Source organism: Acartia tonsa, chromosome 1 (genome assembly GCF_053477335.1).
Source record: "Acartia tonsa isolate MP-2025a chromosome 1, ASM5347733v1, whole genome shotgun sequence".
Lineage (NCBI taxonomy): Eukaryota > Metazoa > Arthropoda > Copepoda > Calanoida > Acartiidae > Acartia > Acartia tonsa.
This window is the reverse complement of record NC_137260.1, coordinates 36,572,066-36,592,439: the sequence shown is the minus strand read 5'-3', so window position 1 is coordinate 36,592,439 and position 20,374 is coordinate 36,572,066. Positions and strand designations below refer to the sequence as shown.

Here is a 20,374-nt window from a genome sequence, read left to right as displayed (position 1 = left end):
ACAGCGAAGAGGAAAAGTTTTTTACTTGTATGGATTGTTTTTCCTATAATCTGCTGACAAATAATGTTACAGAGAATGCCACCCTCCTAGGAAAGTATCATTCAATGTTTTGTTGAGAAGTTGCTCTATAATTCACTTAGTTTTCATAGATTTTTTATAGCAGATTAAATTTTACTGTAAAAGTGGACCTACAGACAAAGGTTGGTGAAAAGGTAGGGGAATTGGTTAGGTAAATCTATATCTTAAGGTAAATAAGGAGTTTCTAAGATATATCTATGGTAAAAAATTTAATCTTCGATCTTTTGCCTTGTACGTACTTATTCGTTTTAGCTTCCAATTATTTTCTAAATAGAATTTAAAATGTAAACATAATCATTCTTTGTTTTAGTTCAATTGTACTTACAAATACATTTTAGGATATATAAAAGCTTGAAGAAAAAAAATTCATAAAGTTTTAAAATGAATTAAACACTTTGTTCTAGTCAAAGGCACTCTCATTACTCTTTATAATAAACGTTTTAGCAAACTTTTCTAAGACTTCAAATAATATAATCTCTATTTATATCATTCAGTAAACCATAACAATTAATTGTTTAACAATTTTTTTATTTAATTTTGTTTTAGATTATTACACAAACGTCACAGAAACAGAAAGAAGTAAAATTGAAAATGTCAGGTTCCTATTATTTTTCATAGTCATTCTGTATACTAAGTTAGCTTCTTTAAGATTTCGTTAACGGGTTGACCGTTAGATCGAGAATTGTTTTAAATCTTGGGTATTAGGCCAGTTGACACAGAGGGGTGGGGGGTACTCCCTATGAAAGAGGGCCGCGAAAACAAATTACAACAACTGAATATTTAGAAAAAGGGGGGAGGTATGGCAGTTTACCCCTAACAGAGTCTATTGTGAAACAGGTAGATAATTTGACATATGACGATTCGAAGAAATATTTATATTGTAGAGTTGATTTTAAACCACTTGAAGAGGAAACATGTAAGAAAGAGATTTGTAGAAAAAGATACGTCAGGTAATTTTTTTTTGTTTGGGAGGAATACGCACCCTGAAAACCATTGTTTCATAGGAGATGCTAACAATCTTTTATAACATTAAATTTTTCATGCAACAAGCTAAATTTTCAACCAATTCCTCTGCACGCACCTTCGCTGTATATTGAAATTTAATTTAAATTACGTTAAATTACTACCGTATAACCAATAATTTCAAATTAAGGGTAGAGGGTAAAGGAGGGTGGGTGTTTCTGTTCTCGACTGGGCACTGTTGAGAAATCTGAAAGACCTAAATTTCTTATTTAATTTATGTCATGTAAATATTTTAGGAAAAGTGTTACGATAGAGCCAGTCTCAATTTCAAATAAAGATTGTTCAGATTCTATATTTGAATTCAGAAACAAAATTAAAGACAAGGTAAGGCACTCTATAACGTCCAAAGGGTTAGTAAAAGAATAATTTCCCTCAAAAGTTTAAAAACCATATATAGTTGAACTTATCAAATTTTGGTATGATTCAATGCCTTTAATTTTAACTGATAAGATACATTTTAGGTCAATTAAATATTTTCACCCAAATCAAAGAAAAAGCTAAGAATTTTTGAAAGTAAATCCACATTTTTGTGTAACAATGTTGCAATATGTGAAAAGACAATCAAAAGAATGAATCTAAATAATTAATGCTTTCTTTACACTTTCGAGAGTAAAAATGTTCATCTTCTCTTTAATATGAAAACAAAAGTCTTAGGGCTACTTTCCCACCAAAAAAGGTGGTCAATGCAGGTGCCAAAGAAAATAAATTTATACCAGCGGTTACTCCTAATCCTTTGGAGCACATGTGAGGGGGAAGGGAGCCGATCCCTATACAGTTATACTCAATTTTAGTGTTAAAAAGAAAACGATTTCTTTTAAATGTGGGTAATTTCTTACCACTTTTTAGAACTTGATGTAAAATAATTCCCTCCTCTCATCTGTTTTAGATGAATTTGCGAAAACTTTGTTGGGAAACAATGTTTGGTCAAGAATTAGTGAAACTCACAATTATGGACACAATTTTCTCAGGTAAGATGTGCATCTCCCCTTATATTTTAAGGGTTAGATTTAAAATCATGGATCCAATTTCCTCAGGTAAGTTTGGCGTTCTCTCCTCCCCCCCTTATTTTTTAAGGGTTATTTTTACAATCATGGACAACATTTTCTAAGGTAAGATGTGCATCTCACCTTAATATTTTAGGGTTAGATTTAAAATCATGGATCCAATTTTCTCAGGTGAGTAGCGCAGCATTAATAAACAATGCAATGTACACAATTTTACAGGATATATTATTTTCTATATTAAAATTTGTTTTTAAAAATATGGAATTATTGAACAACATTAAAATATAAGTAAATAAATTTGCAAATACATATTTCTCTATATTTCAAACATTTTAAAATTTTGTTTTAGTTGCCTCTGTGATTATTGGAGAATTTTTTAGATCCTCTTTATTAAGGTAATCAAAATATATGTTTAGTAAAATCTGAAATAATAAGGACAAGTATAGACTATTGCTTTTCTAGGTGAAATGTCTACATAACTAGAATAAAAAAATCTATAATACAAAGTAGTATGATGTCTATCTCGCTGTCTGAAGCTTAAGATCTCAGTAACCACTGAACCGATTGGGCTCTACTCTTCAGGGAATATACCTACTGGTCCTGTGATGGTTTAGGCTATTTTCTTGGGGGGTGGGACACCTACAACCCCCCAAAAAATGATATAAAACCCAAAAAATATTTTTTTCTTTTTATTAACCAAACACCTCCCCCCCACCCAAAAAAAATTCCTCCCCCCCAAATTTTTTTACTTTTCTTTTAAAATCTAAATAACACAAAAATAGGTTAATCAAGCCTCTTTGGGCAAAGCCCTAGAGGCTAGGGGCGAAGCTGCTAGCATATTATAAAGTACACCACATTTTGATATAATTCTTTTTCCAAAATTTTACAAAGTGATAAAAATATAACTTTGCAAACTTCATAAATAAATTTAAACAAAACGAATATTTAGATAAATTTCGAGATCAGACAAAAACTAATATATGTAGATTAATTTGAAATCTGTGGTATAGGAATATATGCTTACAGCATGATTTAATCTTTATATTTGTGTAGAATGTTAAACTGTTGCTGGCCTTGGGATCTTGAGAAAACTTTTCCTGGCTACCCCCAATTTGATGTTGCTGAGAATATTCTGCATTTAGGTAAATTTCTTTGTAAAATAGTATCTACTGCTGCTATGTCAGATGCAAGAGCAGGGTCTATTTCTACAATTTGACCCTAAGTTTGGTTAAATTTGATTCAGGGCCGACCCGAAAAATTAGGACACCTGTAGTGGTTAGATCGAAAACATTTTTTAAAAAAGAGTAGGAGGGTCACAATTTGTAAGAATTGATTTAAATTTTATAATATTACTGTAAATTGATATAACTACATTCTTCATTATATTTTGGTTAGATAACTTTGACCTTAAATGTTAAACCAATCAAGGTATATTTACATATTTATCTTTAGTGGTTTCAGTACTCACACAATAATATAGGTTAGTTTAAAGTAGACGGTTGTGTGTATATGTGAGTGTGTATCCAGTAAGATCTTGTAAACGGCTGGACCATTCCCTCCACAATTTTCAGGAACCATAGTAAGGGTCCTGTCTAGTTTATAGTTTGAGGGATAGAGAAGGAAGGTCCATATGAGTTTAAACATGGATGACAACAGCGAAGCACTGAAACGGTAGGACAAACGGACATGAACACTTATATAGTTTCAGAACTGAATAATCAGAATATAAATGTATGAGAGACGAAGCAAAATTGTAAATAAATTTGTTGAAAAACTGCTTTATACTTTGTTTATGGACATACTTACATATTTAGGACTTGATTATAGAGTTGCTTCGCTTATAACATTATACTTTGTTGTCCAAGGAATCAATATACCAAAAATCAGATCAATCAGATGATTAGGTCACATAAAAATTTGTTGTTAAAAAATTAAAAAAATCAACATGTTTAAAATGGACGTACGAAAATTTTGGTAATGATTATAGAGTTGCTACGCTTTCTAAATCGTACCTAACTATTAAAGGAATCACCGTGCAAAATTTGAAATCGATAGGACAATTCTAACATTAATCGAAAAATCCTAAATTAACGAAAAAAAGCTATCCATTACAGACGGACTAACCGACCCTAATTATAGAAAAGCTTCGCTTTTAAAAATTATAAACGGCAAGACAAACAGAGAATATTGGGAATGAAGTTTATCTGAACTTTTCAGAAACATGTATCTCAGCATATTACAAATAATAAAATTGTATTTTATTAAAAGGTATTTTGGCACAGGTTTAGCTGTTACAGGAAGCACCAATTAATACTCTGGCAAACATAATAATATGTTTATTATTGGTTGAATATATCACTTAGATAAGAAGGCGTCTTTGTTTTTTTTCTTTTGAAGGTGAAGGTTTGGGAAATTATTTAAGGGAATTTTTAAAAATATTTGACGCTGGTTGCGCACAATGTTTTTCAGCCCGTCTTAAAATTCTTGACCCTGGGGATGAAGAAATTTAAGAGGTTTAAATTCTAAGCCTTATATTTTAGTTGGAGAGTGGAAGGACAAATCTCTAAAATGCCAGATTTATGAAATTTTTAAGTAACAAAAAATAATAGAAAAAAGGCAAGAACAACCACCCCCCTTTGGAAGTTCTTGTACTTTGGATATAATTTTTCCTTATAAAAACTACAATACAACCATTAGTATGCCACTTACGGTATAAAACAAAAGATACAATGATACAGATAAGGGATGAAAGGAAATGACTAGGGTTGGGCCGGATACTTTTTTGGCCGGATACCGGATACCGGATATCCTGCTGATTTCAAATGCCGGATATCCGGTAACCGGCCGGATATCCGGCAAATATCCGATTATCCGGCCAAATTACCGGATATCCGGCCGGATAACCGGCCAAATTACTAGATATTAAAGTAGTAAAAAAAAATTTCTTCAGAAATCTTATATAAATTTACATAAAGTTAAACTTATTCAGAAAAAGTGTTCTTCTAGCTTCAATAATAAGAAAATTAGAGCCATTTAAGATTTTAAAAAGCAGAGATTTTTGGTGTAAAGTATAAAAAATTATAGAGCCGGATATCCGGCCGGATAGTTTCAATATCCGGTAACCGGCCGGATATTGAAAATGGCCGGATATCCGGCCGGATATCCGGCCACACCGGATATCCGGCCCAACCCTAGAAATGACAATATAATGTCTGAGATTAGACACTTTGTACTGAAACAAGGAGAATCATGTTCCTAGACAATGCAACATTTAAAGTTTAAACTTGTTTAGCTATAGATAGAAAAACTGTAAACTATATATTAAACTATATTTTAAAAGTTCTGCTCTGTTGCTGCTGTGGTTTGTAGATTCCTTTGCAGTTGCATATATCTCTAATATTGCAACAGTTTTGGTTTATATACATTTTAGTGTCAAATCGATGATCAAAATTATGATTTTAACAATTAACTTTTAGTAAACAACCAGGGGATGATTTGGATGGGTATGTTTATGGCTCCAGGTATAATATATTTTTTTTTTCATTCAAATCAAACCAAAATATTCTTCTACAAAAATAAAAATTCTAAACGTGAGTTTCTATAAAACGAATATTAAGGATTGGACCATTATTTATCATAATGGATAGATTATATATATTTGCTATCTAGAACAAAATTTATCTTACCTCTAAAAATGTCTTTTATTTATCATACTAATGCAAGTAAAAAGCTTGTTTGGTATATTCTTATAAGCCCTAACCTTGTTCAGCTCTTTTTGTAAATCAAAATGCCTTGATTTACAAATTTTTTAAATTCAGGTCTCCCATTGTTGAACCTGATAAAACTGTTCATACTGATGCAAGTGAAGAGCTTGTCTGTTCTAACCTGTAACAGCCCTCATGACACTGTATTCAAAGCTTCTAGGAAAACAATTATTTGATATTTTTCTTTAAAAACCTAACAACTTTTTTATTAACTAGCGGCTTTGCCCCTAGCCTCTAGGGGCTTTGCCCCAAGAGGTGATAAAAAAAAATTAAGGTGATATTTGTAAAAGGACCAAGGAAATCTCCTTCAAAAAAAAGGACCAAGGAAATCTTCTGCAATAAAAAAAAGGACCAAGGAAATCTTCTGCAATAAAAAAAAGGACCAAGGAAATCTTCTGCAATAAAAAAGGACCAAGGAAATCTTCTGCAATAAAAAAAAGGACCAAGGAAATCTTCTGCAATAAAAAAAGGACCAAGGAAATCTTCTGCAATGAAAAAAAAAAATTTAAAAATGAGGGGAGGATTTTTTTGTTTTTTGGGGGGGTCCCAGCCCCCCAAAAATAGCCTAAAACCACCACAGGACCAGTAGGTATATACCCTGAAGTGTAGAATCAAACCGGTTTAGTGGTTACCGAGATCTTAAGCTTCAGACGGACGGACGGACAGATGGACGAACGGACAGACATCATTCTACTATGTATTATAGATAAAAAAAAATTAAAGCTAAATTGTCACCCTAAAATTCTGCTTCTAGTAATTTTTGGTTTAGGGAAGAATGTGAGGTTTGATAGAAATATTGTTATTTTGGCCAGATCCAATAATTTCTACCTGATCCTGTTACTGGTAATGTTATTCCTGTGTACCTTACCAGTGGCTTTCACTCTGGTATGGTTAAAACCCAGCTGGCATTGTGGACCATTCAGTAACTATCCTAAGATTTATCATGTAAGTTAAATTTTCCGTCCTTTAACTGCTTATTATCTGAGGCATGGCTATAGCATACAATGTTCATAACAATTTAAAATTTGGTAATATGGAACCAGCTTTAACAAACAGTTGAATTAATTCAAAAATATTTGGTTATCATAGTTGATTTTGTGGTGAAATACATCGTAATCCTATCCAGACGTCCACTTATCTGCCCCCTAAATATTTTAGCTTTATTTCGATTGTTGGCTAAACCTTATTCCTGTTATGGAACATTTAGATAGTTAAAAAAATCTATATTGAGAAATAAATAATTGGCTTTGAATAAGGAAATATGAGTTCTTTACCTTATACTCTGGTTTAAAAAATAATTGTGATTTTCATGATATCTGCAATACATATGTGTTTAAAAGGAAAATAGCAACATGTGATAAGATTTTTCAGATCAAACATTTTTTTTATTCGCCTTATGTAAGATTCTTTTTTCTTTTTTAAAAATTTATAAGGAAAATGTAGCATATGTTAAGTGTAATTTTAAACTACTGTGCATATTATAATTATTTCTTTATCCTCCCACTCTACTTTCTGTCTCTTTGTTACACCTTTAATCAAGGTACAATAGTTAGAGAGATATTGAATAATACTGAAATATATCATTTGGGTTGCTGTTGAGTTTTAGTCTTGATCACACTGCATTATACAAACTTTAGTAAAGAAGTAAAGATAGCTTGACAACAATAGCAAGAATTGTAGGGTTCTTTGCACATATATGGCACAATAATAACCTATGGGACAGCGTAACGTGTTAGGCGTGACGTCATAAAAAACGTCTAAATAGGAGAAATGAGAAAAGAAGTGGGAAAAGAAAGGAAATAATCTGGCAAATAAAGGAATTAGTTGTCAGTTGTGTGTTTCTTAAGCCAACAACCTCTCTTTTGGGGTGACATGGCTTTCAGAAGATATCCTTGGCTATTTAGTCTAAAACTATTCTAAAGCTAAATAAAACTCATAAATTTTCCAAACTTAAATATAATTTTTATAATTCTATCTGAAAAATTTCACCTTTAAAGCAGTTTCAATTTATAATAATTTCAGTATAATTAATGTTTCGGCATGGTTTGGCCCAACCGTAAATGGATCTTAACGGCTGACTTAATCAGCTCAGACATCTCAGACAGGGGTGTCAAATACTTTATTTGTAGTTTAAGTATGAAAGCACTGCGCCTTAAACAAAATAGGCAAAATTTGCATGATTAATACATATATTATAAGAATATGATTAAATTAAGTTTAATTTAAATGCCATAAATTTCGAAGTATAAAGGATTTCACAATATTTCTTTAGTACAAACTTTGGGGACTGAAAAACAAAAAACTCCAAGGAACCTAGTAATAGTGTCAAACTTTTTATCTTTGTGACGTAACAAAAATTGAAGGATGAGAGGGGAGGTGGGAAAGGAAACCTCTAAAAAAGAGATGGATTTTTGTTACGTCACAAAGATAAAAAGTTAGACACTATTACTAGGTTTACTCCAAGAATTAATAAAACTTTTGCATTAAATAATTATTTAGGCATGGAAATCTCTGTATAACAGTTTACTACATTTGCTATAATATATTGTATTATAACATTAGTCTTTATAAAATTAAAAGAACTGGGTACTTTTGAAGATTAATTTAGGTATTAAATGTTTGGTATTCAAATCCTATACACATCATTCTTTGATTAAACCTTACCTGGTTATTTCTTCCGCTAAAGCCGGTAGTATTGTTTCAATAACATTTTATGGTTCTTTTACAGAGGAATTACACATATATCTATAAAACGCGACAATTCAGTTAAGACAAAGCTTTTAGTAGCAGACAACAATCTCACAGTGTGGCTTGGGAAATGACGTCATGAAAAAATACGCGGCAACAGGCAGGAAAGGTCGTCTTTGGTTATTTCAAATAAGAAAAAGGGGAATTTTCACACAAGCGCATGACAACAAGGTCATAAAGGCTGCTACAATTACAATACCATTTTATTCCTTGAGTTTTAACTGAATTCTAATATATCTATTTAGAATAATGCATTTAGTGAAATAAATGTTCTGTTTATGTTACGTAGTCATTCTGTTTCATCTCTAACATTTCCTTAGATAAATGAACTAAATGTCAGAAACTTACCATCTTAATTCTGAACAAATTGTATTTTTAAATATTTAGGCCTTTGCTTTCAAAGTACAGATTATAGTAAATGGTTCTTTTCTTTCGTCAAATTTGATTTTACAATTATAAACATAATTTAATGAATTGGATATCTGCAATTGAAGAATACGGTTACCTCCATTATCTATCACCAAACTCTTTTTACTGGGAAGTCTAGCTTTTGTCTATAGGACTGACTAAATTTGATTGTTAAATCCATCTTTTAAATGGCTAATATTATCAGAAGGTGCAATCCAATGTGGCTGCATTTTTATTTTAGTTTATGATATAAGATAAGCCATTGTTGTACTATTATTGTTTAATTGTTTCATACATTCTAAAAATAAAGTAAGTAAAAAGCAAAGTTGCAATTATCTTTTTAAAGAAATGAAATTACAACAAATTTTATATAGTCCCATGTTCAATAGTAAATATACTGTTCATGCACACTAAACAAAGCCATCTAAACCATAAATATATTTAGACAATAAAGTCTCACAACAGAATAGAATTTTAATTCTTTTGATGTGTAATGTAAACATTTTATGGGTTTATTCCTTTGTTTGATATGCTTAAAATTTTCATTTTTATTATTCCCTGAATGTCTTCATTTTGTTAAATATCTGCAATGAATAAAGGTAAAAGAAATAGAATCTAAATGTTAAATTCCATTGAAAATCAAGCCTAATTCATTATAAAAATAAAATCCATCAAATGTTTTATTTAATTGTTTTCCTGTTGAAAAGAAGTATAAAGTTTAAAATATGCTTTAAAGAAATAGAATTTATTACTATGTCATTTGAATTAAAAGACAGGTGATAAAAGGAAAGGCGAAGTAAAGTGTTGTGTGTGCTCTTATTTTAGCAAGAAGAAATTTTCTCCCATTATACATTTTTATTATGACCCTCTTTGCTGTAGTACCTTTTTATTGTAAAGATAAGCACTAAGTAGTATTAGTAAGCAGGCATAAATTTCATCTTATCTGATAAATGAATACAGTTTTAAACATGTATAGCCTAATGAAGAACACTTTTAATTAAAATTGAAATTCTTTGTAAAGAAAAATAATATTTTCATGGATATGTTTAAATTCTAACACAGACGTAAATGTGAATCCGTAACCATGTATTACATTTAATATAAAAAAAACGGACGGACGGGGGAGGGGACGAAAAACTTCTTACTTCAATTATTTGGACGGAAAAGAAAAGATGATTCTTTTTTCGGAATTTTGTAGGTTTAGCTTTAATTAAATAACCTATGTCTACTCTTACTATAGATGTCAGGCAGCTAACATAGAAACCTTAGGTACAATTTTTAGCTGAACTGTAACATTAATTTTCTAAATAACATTAGCATATATTTTATTTAGGTTTTCACAGTAAGATTGCTAGAAATACTTCCGGTTAGCTTACATCCATTCCTGGATTATATTACTTCTCCAGGTATTTAGAATAAAAATCATTACAATGTCAATGATGCTTTAAAAAAAGAATTTTTTTAACCTTGTCAATTCTGAAGGATAATTTCAAAGAAAGTTAACTATTTGAATTTGATAAATGAGTAGTATATTTAATGCTTTAGTATTTCTAACAGCTCTATAACCAACAAAAAACAATAAAATTATTAACTTATGTCTTCCTTATAATACTTTTCATGTCATGCTACTATATAAGACTAGAATAACTTCAAGTTTGATTTGGATAATTTAGAGGATATTTAAACCCTGAAATTTTCCTTAATATACTCAGACTTTAATTTCAGAAGAAGAACAAATAAAAATTACAAACTAATCAACTTTTGTAGAATTACAATCTTTGAAATACAATAATCATATTTTAGAAAATAATCATATCATCCATTTCTTTTGGATAGGTATAATAATACCAACATTGGTTCTGTGTATTCTAACAATATGGTACCTTCTAACCCATACAAGCATGCTAAGGTACAATTTTCTTCTATTCTTAAATTTGAGTGTCATAAATGTCTTATAAATGAAGTATTTGTGTTTCTGGGTGTCTAGTAGAAAGGTTTTATTATTCTAAGGTGGTATTTGTGCTTTTTTATTGTTGGAGAAGATAAACTCTTCCATAACGAAATAGCCCTCAAGAAAAGCCCACTACTACACCACTGACCATCTTTTTTAAAATAAATTGTATAACCCGCTTTTGGTCAAACCCTTCTAACCTTAAGGTATATCTAAATAATATTCTTTAAATATTTTTGTATAATTTTAGAGAAAGTATACAGGATTTAAAGAACCAACTACATAAAGAACGAACGGAAGAAAAGAGAAAAATGAATTCAGACAATGTAAGCTAGTTTTAACTTTAGTTATTATGTGAAGAAGAAAAAAGAGGACAATTAATTAATGTTTTTTTTTTTTTTGGGGGGGGGGGGGTGGAGAGGAGGGGTGGGTTGAAGTTCTTTGGGATTTTTTAACTCTCTAAAATAGTGAAACATTGAAATGGTGTGTGGGAAGGACGGGGGAGGTATAATTACCTAGATGTTTTGGGTTGTACAAACGCATATAAGTGCTAAATTTTTTTTTCTCGAAATGTTTTTGGCGATTTCTACCTCCAAAACTTTAGATCCAATATATCACAGTTAAAAATCAACAATTCATAGTTGTAGAGGATTAACGAACAGATGATGGTAAATTACATTTGATACTTATCTGTTTAAACATACTATTTTTAGAAAAAGGATGGCAAAGATTCGCTATCAGACAGGTATGATTAACATGAATCTACATTAATTTTGAATTTATGTAACTTCAAATTTGTTAATTATGTATTTATAACTTCAAAGAAAGTAATTTATCCTTGAATAAAGATTAATTATTAAATATTGCATTACTTTATGTAATTCAAATGAGTTATATAAGTTTCTGTTTATTACACTCTAGTGCTCTAATCCCCACCCCCTCTTTGTTTAATTACTAAACAATCTTGAAATTATCTTAGGCAGGTTTTTACCTATTTTGGTGGAGTCCGTTTACCTAATGTGACAATTGCTAGAGCCTACACATTTCTTATTAAAAAATAATGGAATTAAAATTGTGTATATATTTTTGTGATTTTTTTAATACTTTTGTTTCTATGTAGATGGAAGGAAATAGCACAATCAGCTTTACTACAAAGAAGGTAATACAATTTTTATATAATAAAAGTTTAAAGGTGAGACAATAAAAACGATTTATATTAGTACTTTATAATATATATCTAAAGCTTATCTTTATACTCAGATATATGAATTTTTTGTTTGAGTACGACATACAATTTTTTTTATCTAACTTTTTCTTGATATGAAAAATTTTAGAAGTTGGAGCTAATTTACAAGATATTTTGTTATCATTTGTTTAGATCTTTGTCAAGAGCATCAGTAAGAGAAGATGATACTGCATTATCAAGCAGCAACAAAGAGTATTACATTTAATTTAGTGGCGTGCACATTGTTTCGTCGGGGGGGAGGGGGGGGGGGGTATCAAAGTGGCCAATATTCGTGCGGCGGCTTAGGGTGGCTACGGTTTATATTGGTATAGGCTGCAGATGGTTTTTTAAAAATAGTAACTTTATTTTCTTTATACATATCTTTATAAAATTGATGAAAGGTTATTTTTTTTATTTTAATAAGTAATCAATGTAATATATATATAAAGGACAAACAATGAACCAGTGTATGCTGAAGTTAAGAAAAAGAACCACACCAAGACAATGCAGTCAAAGATGAAAGGTATAACTATTATTAAAGCACAAACCAGTAAACCACTTTTTTGTTTATTTTGCTGTGAATGTTTTAAAAGAGTAACTAAGCTGCGGCTTAAGGACATTAACTGGGACAGTATTTCGCCTGCTTAAGTTAAACATTCATATACATTAAGATAACTTTTTTCTTTTGAACATGTTCTTTTTATAACCATGAACAATAACATATTTGTATATATAAATTACTGCAACTATGTAATAAGCAATAAACCTTGCAAGGTCTAGGGAAAGGACTTAATTTAAAAAAAAATAGCTTATTTAAGAAACAGGGATATGTTAATGGACAATAATCTATTTTCTCTGTCCGACAAAAATCTTCAGTTACTAAATGTAAAAACTAGTTTTAAAAACTTTTAACAGTTATAAATCTATCTCAACCATAACATTTATAAATTAGTAACTACTGCTGCTTCATAACGAAATATATTTCAAAGAAAAAAATCTTCATTATCAATCGCATCTCTTGTAGAAGTGAATCAAGCAATATTAGCTTGGTCGTTTTAAAAATTCGTGAAAAATTTCTATTTACAGATTTTACTGGATCTTATTCAAAATAGTTAGGATTAGGAGTAGTAAAATGAAAAATACATGCGTTTTATATAATTTTTTTTCAATTTAAATTAAATTAAAGAGAGCGATATTGCTCTAAATGGAAAACTCTTCCCTTTAAAATTGTATTACTTTCTGATTCATAATGTTTACTACAGCATTATATTATACTGTAATATGCTGAAAAGCTAACATAAAAATATGCCAATAGCTTGACATAAAAGTGGAATCAAAACATGTTTTTCATTCAAACTTTGCAATGATCATCCCTTATCTATGCAGTAAATAGGTCAAGTACTTGGCAGCAACGTTTATTTTAGTGCATCTAATCTTCAAATATTATAATATTAATGACTTTAATTTAAACTTGATAATGTATGTAGAAAGTTACATTGTTAAGTAAAAAACAAGATGCATGCTCATGTTGGCTTATGTAAAAGAGTATCGTATTGCATTTAACATTTACTTATATTCATTTGCATTGAATCCTTTTAATTTCCAACTAAAAAAATATTTTATGACGATGGTTTTTGTTTATATTTAATAAAATATAATCTAGTCCCATATTATTAACTCACGAAAACTAAGAACGATATGATTCAACAATTTAAAGTTGACTTGTTATATGGATAATTTGATGGGAACAAAAATGTTCTTTCGTACAAAATTGTGCACACTTTTGTGTGAGATTGTTTCTAAATTGGGTTTCCTGTTGATTTAATTTATGTATTGATCATCTAGACTTAATACATTTATTCTGTGATCCTTGTTAAGGTTTGCGAAGTGTTTATTCTCGCCTAAAATCCGCTGAAGAAGGAACTGATGAGAGAAGTGAGGAACAACAAGAGTTAGTCAATAAAGCTGTCAGGGCAAAAGTATTATCATTAAACCTTAATTTTATATTCTATTATATGTATAAAGTAGTCATTTTTTTTGTCTGCAGCTTTAGATTTTGATAAATACTGAACATAAAATTATGAAAAATACCAGGATCTCTTTTAAAAGTAAATACTTGGATGTTTGACCGTCAGTCTTTCTGGAATACTTTGATTTTTGTATACCTGTATTAAGAATTGGTTTCTCTATCAGTTATGTATATATGTGTAGGTATACCGAATTCTAAGTTAGTACTAGCGAAAATAATTATAGACATATAATTTGTTTAAAAGTTTTTGAAAATTGAAAAGATATAAACAAATGCTTATTATTAAAATTGATAAATAAAACAAACATGTAAAATTGTAAGCCAATTAATTAATAGTTTCCCAATCTAGAGCTTCAAGGACATATTCTTGAATTTCACCTTCAAACTTGTAAATACCTTAGCTTTAGGGATAGGTACATAGGTACAAGTTAAACTTCCTTTTTAAAAAATATATTTGAATGATAGGCTTTTATTAGTGAAGCTACTCTATAAATTGAGTTATATATAATTATGTCGGTATGATGAAAGCTTCTTGGCTGCTATTCAATATAGACGGCCAAAGTTTTTAGTAAAGATTCCCTGTAACATTGAGCATTATATAATTTACTTGAGCTGTCGGTAATAAACATATAACATTTGAATATCTGGTCTTTAACCATATAACACATATAACGCTAATTATTGATGTTGTTATCCTTGTTGTTTTAGATATTGAAACTGGAAAAGCCGTCCCTGTTTTCAATGCTGGACAATGATACCATGAGCCTACGCAGTCTGGTTAACTCTGGTGCTAGTCCTACTACAAGGAATCAATTCTTAAAACAAATACTTATAACTAGATTCTGGATGACAACTATGGCTGTCATGACAAAGTGTTACAAAGTTTAACAAAATCATAAAATATTTCATTTACACAAGTGTTTTTCTGGTAAATTTTAAGAAGAACCCTTGTTTGTGAGATTATATTTAAATGTAATTTACGATATTTTTGAACTAGTAATCTCAAACCTAATAATGCTTACCATATTTTTTTGACAACGCCTCTATTTTGTTACTATGTATAAAACTAGCAGCTTCGCCCCTAGCCTCTAGGGGCTTTGCCCCAAGAGGTATAATTACATCTTTTATTACCTGGAGAGCCCCCAATCCACTACTATTTTGAATAATTTAAAAAAATGGTGGGGGGATTTTTTTGTTTTTTGGGGGGTTGGGGGTGTCCCACCTCCCAAGAAAATAGCCTAAAACCACCAGAGGACCAGTAGGTATATTCCCTGTACAGAATAGAATCCAATCGGTTCAGTGGTTACCGAGATCTTCAGAGACGAAAAGACGGACAGACATCATTCTACTTTGTATTATAGATAACCTATTTGAATTGTTGTAATGAAGGCATGTTATTACCTTCCAAGGACCCTTAAAAATTGTTCCTGATAAGTAAGTTGATTTTAAAAAAATCCTTTAAACTACTGAAATAGATTTTTGGCAAAAAATAGATCTAGGAATTGATTCTAGTCAGAATATTGATACTATCGGCCTGATAGAAAACCTGCAAGACACAGCTGCAGATACGGATCAAGAATTTAGTGGCCCAGAGGATGATAACCAGTTGGAATTGGATGATGATGCTTATACAGCAGAGGGTAGCAAGAAAGACAATAACAAAATGAATGCCAAAGAAAAGCCGAAACAAGATTATGAAACAGAAAAGGTATATACATAGACGTCCAAGCTTTTTTTGGAGGGGGGGGGGGTAAAATGGCGCGCGAAGCGCGCAGAAATTTTTTTTTACCCCCCCAAAAATTTTTACCCCAGGGGTAAAATTTGCTTGGGGGGTGGGGGTAATTACCCCCCCTGAAGTCTGTGTGGGGGGGTAAATTTAGTTTACCCCCCAAAATTGACACCATGGAAACTGTCCCAATTTTGTATAACTTTTGCGGAACATGTTCCAGTTACGTCATATGTTCTTTCCCGAAAAAGAGAAGGGGGAAAGAAAAAAAAGGGAAGGGGGGAAGAAAAAAGAGATGGGAGAAAAGGGGGTTTTCTCCATCTCTTTTGAAGAGATTTTCTTCCCCCCTTCCCTTTTTCGGGAAAGAAAAATATGACGTAACTGGAACATGTTCCGCAAAAGTTATACAAAATTGGGACAGTTTCCATGGTGTCCCCAAAATTTACCCCCGGGGTAAAATTTTTTGGGGGGTAATTTAAATTTTATTAAATATTTACTATTAAAAATGCGCGCGAAGTGCAAAAATTTTTTTTTTATTAGGGATTTTTTATTTTGGGGGGAGTATTTACCCCCCCAAAATTGTTTGGGGGGGGGGGGTAAATACCCTCTTCTAAATGGTTGGAGGTGCCTACGGCACCCCCATGGTAGAGGTAAATTTTAAATGGGGGGGGGGGGTAATCGCCCCATTACCCCCCCCCCCTTGGATGTCTATGGGTATATATATTATATAATGTATTGTATTTGCATCGGTCTAGCTTACTTGATGGATCATAAGACCTCGCTAACCGATTAAGTTCTGATTTTCACGAAATTTACACACTTATCAAAGCACGGTTTTGTGCTCCTTTTTTCATGTTTTACTTGATTTGTTAATTAAACCTATCAGAATTTGATTTCAGGACAATAATTCTGAACAGTTGAATTCAGAACAAACTCCGCCGCAAATATGGATCAGCAAACAGCTTTAACAAAAAACATTATTATTTATTATTAAATATTTGAATTAATTTTACCTCTTGATGTTAATAAAACTCTACAATTGTTAACAATTCGTACATATGTACATATTTTGTATTCGCTTGCAAACAAAGGCGTGTCAATTTTTGTAATATATAATCTGTTTTACTTTCTATGTGACATTTTTTTTGGCATTAGCAGTACAGTCGCTGATAATTGTTTAAATTTGAAAGCAAATATTGTAGTACATAAGTAGAATTTATGAGAAAATTATAAAAAAAATCGAATTAAATTATCACTATAAAAGCATGATAGACCTAGACTAGTAGACAGTTATTATTAACTATGCATCATATGTTTCTGCTTTTCATCTTTTTAAACTTAAAATGTTGAACTTCTCATATCATATTTTAGATTCTATAAATGTAAGTATTTCAAATACATTCTACTGTTAAAATTCTATATAAATGTGAACTGCTATATCTACTCTTTAAAATGTGTTGCTTAGAGAATATATTCAAATTGCATAAAAATCTTTTTGTAAATGAACAAGGACAATTATGTCGAACAGCTTAAAGTGAAGATGTTTATAAAAATGAGCTCTGACTAACAGCGTATACATAGAAAGAAAGGAATAGAAGAAAGTCAGTTAAACCTCTTATAGAGTTTCATTTTAGTTTTTTAAGGAGACACAGTTATATACATAAAGCAGCGTTACAAACGGAAGAACAGTTAGACTGACAAACCAGAAAATTAAAAAAATACTTAATATGTCTAAAATATGTTTTCTAAGTTTTTAGAGTGCACTGTACATATATTAATAATTTGACATATGAAGCATATTTAGTAGCTAGAGGCATATTCTCAACATACAGCCATAGATTGATACAGGGTCTATGTGAATTTTATATCTTATATGAATCTGTATGTTTCCACTTATATATACTTATATAGCTATACCTTTTTGATTGTATAAGTTCCATGTAATTCCAAATTTTATATAAGTTCTACATTAACAAACTGTTTTCTCATAGCTTTTTGGTATTATCTGAAGTATCGTCCGTCAAAAGATTCACTCTTTGATTGCAATTATTAAGCCTTTATATTCTAATTATGTATTGTCATGAATTGAACGTAACAGGCCTGTCATTGCGAAATTTCAAGATAGGGTAAAGTCCAGTCTCAAAGCTGAAAACTTAAAGTTCGCTGAAAAATAGATTGAGCTAATTAAAATACATATTTTTTCTTTCTTTTGAAAAAAAAACGGTACAAAATTAAGAATGGATAAGGCTACAGCTGGTTCCTAAAAATATTTTTCTTAGACTGTCTCACAACACCATCATCCTTATCTAGACACATCTTCAGTTGTGAGCTAGGAATTAAATAAACTATTGGAACCGTCCAAAATATGATATTATGCATGTCACGTGCAAAAATGTCATTGTGTGTGTGAGTGAGTTAGACCTATCCAATTTTAGTTATTTTTAAAAGGATAGGATAAAGTTATTTAGGTTCGGTAAAAATCTAATTAATAGCCTCGGACAAAATAGCCTCAGGCCAAACTTGCCTCAGGCCAAAATAGCCTCAGGATATTTTATTAAGAAACATAGCCTCAACTGTTAATACATAGGTGGTTAAGAATTTCGTGGATTTTTCAAAAAGTAGTTGATATATCTATAATATTTATAATATTTTTTACAATTTTTAGGTTAGGCTAGGGGGTCGAGCGCCCGCAGCTAGGCAGGCCAGGGGGCCGATCACTATTATCAATTGAGGCTATTTTCCTTAAGAGGATATTTTGTTCGAGGCTATTTTGTCCTTAGGCTATTTTGTCCGAGGCTATTATGTCCTAAGCTATTTTGTCCAAGATCCATCTTAAATGGGTCCTAACTGCCTTCGTATTTTCTTATTCCTTAATTGTATTAATCTTTTGAATGGCCACTACATAATTTAAAAAAAAAATCTTTTACAAAGTAAACATTATACAGCTTAATATCTATTTTTACTAGATTATTCAGATATTATTTATGAAACAATTAAAAAGCAAAGGCTCTTATCATTAAGATATTCTTAAAGTTAATTAAAAGTACCAAGTCTAATGAGTTAATGTCTATTGTCTAGTCTTTATGACAAAACTAACCAAATAAAATTGAATATCATTCATGCAAAAAATATTTTGATAAAAGTGTAGAAGAATAAGAAACTAAATAAAATTACACACAAAGCGCCGGTAAAGCAATAATAATAACGCCTCATAAAAAAAATTGAAAATAAGGCAAGAGAGGTATAATTTTTATCCTAGGCCTAATTCTTTTTTTAGGCTCCAAACCTACAGGGCTTACATCTTTGGTGCCCTAACCAAGTTAAATTCTCTGACCTTTTAAATAGCAGATGAAAAATTTTGCTTTTGAGTTAACCCCTTCCACGATTGCAATAGGAATTATTTGACTGTAGTGGCATGACCATTAAATGCTTGGCTCAAAAAAGTTTAAATGAAATTGCCTGTGAAAAGAATCCTAGAGACTAGTAGCGAACCAACTAGTCTTATATAAGTTATAGAAGATGTAAAATTATCTGACTTCTTGCTGTTGGAAACACTAGTAGTAGCAGCCACTTGTGTAAATAGTTTTTACTGGTAAGATAAATTACACTTAACACATGCAAAAACTTTTTAGTATTCTTTTTACAACTGTTGGATAAGGGAGTATATAAATGAGATAAAAAAAAGGTATTTCATCTCCGTTTATCATTCAGGAGCCTGAATTCAAGTTTTTGGTAAACGAAATAAAATACCTAATGTCTTTTTTTCACTTTATAATTTATACTTTTGTATTGTGGTATAGTGTCTACTGCTTTTTTGCAAATTAACTCCAAAATAAACAAAAAAAAAACAGAATCGAATGAAGGAAGATAAAAATAATTATCACAGTTATATTTATATAACGATAGATAGGTATAGTCTATTTTCTATGTTTATTTTCTATGTTTATCGGCATCCCGTCCCATTTGTTGGATTTTTATTGTGGCATTGTCTATATGACGCTCGCTCCGAGAGCTTTCTTTTGTTTGTGTCGGAGAATGAGGGAAGTGCAATGTGTATATTGTCCTCTGTGAAAGAATTGTGCCTTTGTGTTTAATTTCACCTGTATTTTACCCTGCTTGTATGGATAGGAGACTAGATTTTAGGTGGAACTTTTAATTTTTAAAACAAAAAATTACTTTTTCTGACCATCGCCGAAAAACGGCAAATAACGGAAACCGCTATTTTCGGCGGTAAACGGCGGTTGGTCTATAGCTGTTTTGAATTTTGGTGGCTGGCAGCTTACAAACGGCAAAATTACAGGTAGGAAATAGAAAATCGGTCAAAAATCGGCCAAGGAGTGGTCAAACGGTCATTACCTTACTACTCATGGAAGTTTATTATTGCTTAAGGATGTACCACAATATTTTTTTGGTCTCTT

At 30.8% G+C, this 20,374-nt stretch overlaps 2 protein-coding genes across 2 annotated transcripts; both read left to right on the top strand.

The window, feature by feature from the left end:
- The first annotated feature begins 627 nt into the window (after positions 1-627).
- Positions 628-6,190, top strand: LOC145333003 (transmembrane channel-like protein 3). The gene is made up of 8 exons (XM_080178132.1): positions 628-676; positions 963-1,028; positions 1,338-1,425; positions 1,988-2,069; positions 2,455-2,500; positions 3,159-3,247; positions 5,582-5,626; positions 5,924-6,190. The coding sequence occupies exons 4-8, from the start codon at positions 1,988-1,990 to the stop codon at positions 6,043-6,045; spliced, it is 384 nt and encodes a 127-aa protein (XP_080034258.1). The 5' UTR covers positions 628-676; positions 963-1,028; positions 1,338-1,425; the 3' UTR covers positions 6,046-6,190.
- Positions 6,191-6,604: 414 nt separating this feature from the next.
- LOC145327299 (uncharacterized) lies at positions 6,605-17,441 on the top strand. Its single transcript, XM_080170926.1, has 12 exons — positions 6,605-6,814; positions 10,359-10,431; positions 10,862-10,934; positions 11,227-11,302; positions 11,690-11,721; positions 12,097-12,135; positions 12,355-12,414; positions 12,651-12,724; positions 14,080-14,180; positions 14,939-15,102; positions 15,743-15,938; positions 16,856-17,441. The coding sequence occupies exons 1-12, from the start codon at positions 6,716-6,718 to the stop codon at positions 16,922-16,924; spliced, it is 1,056 nt and encodes a 351-aa protein (XP_080027052.1). The 5' UTR covers positions 6,605-6,715; the 3' UTR covers positions 16,925-17,441.
- Positions 17,442-20,374: the final 2,933 nt, after the last annotated feature.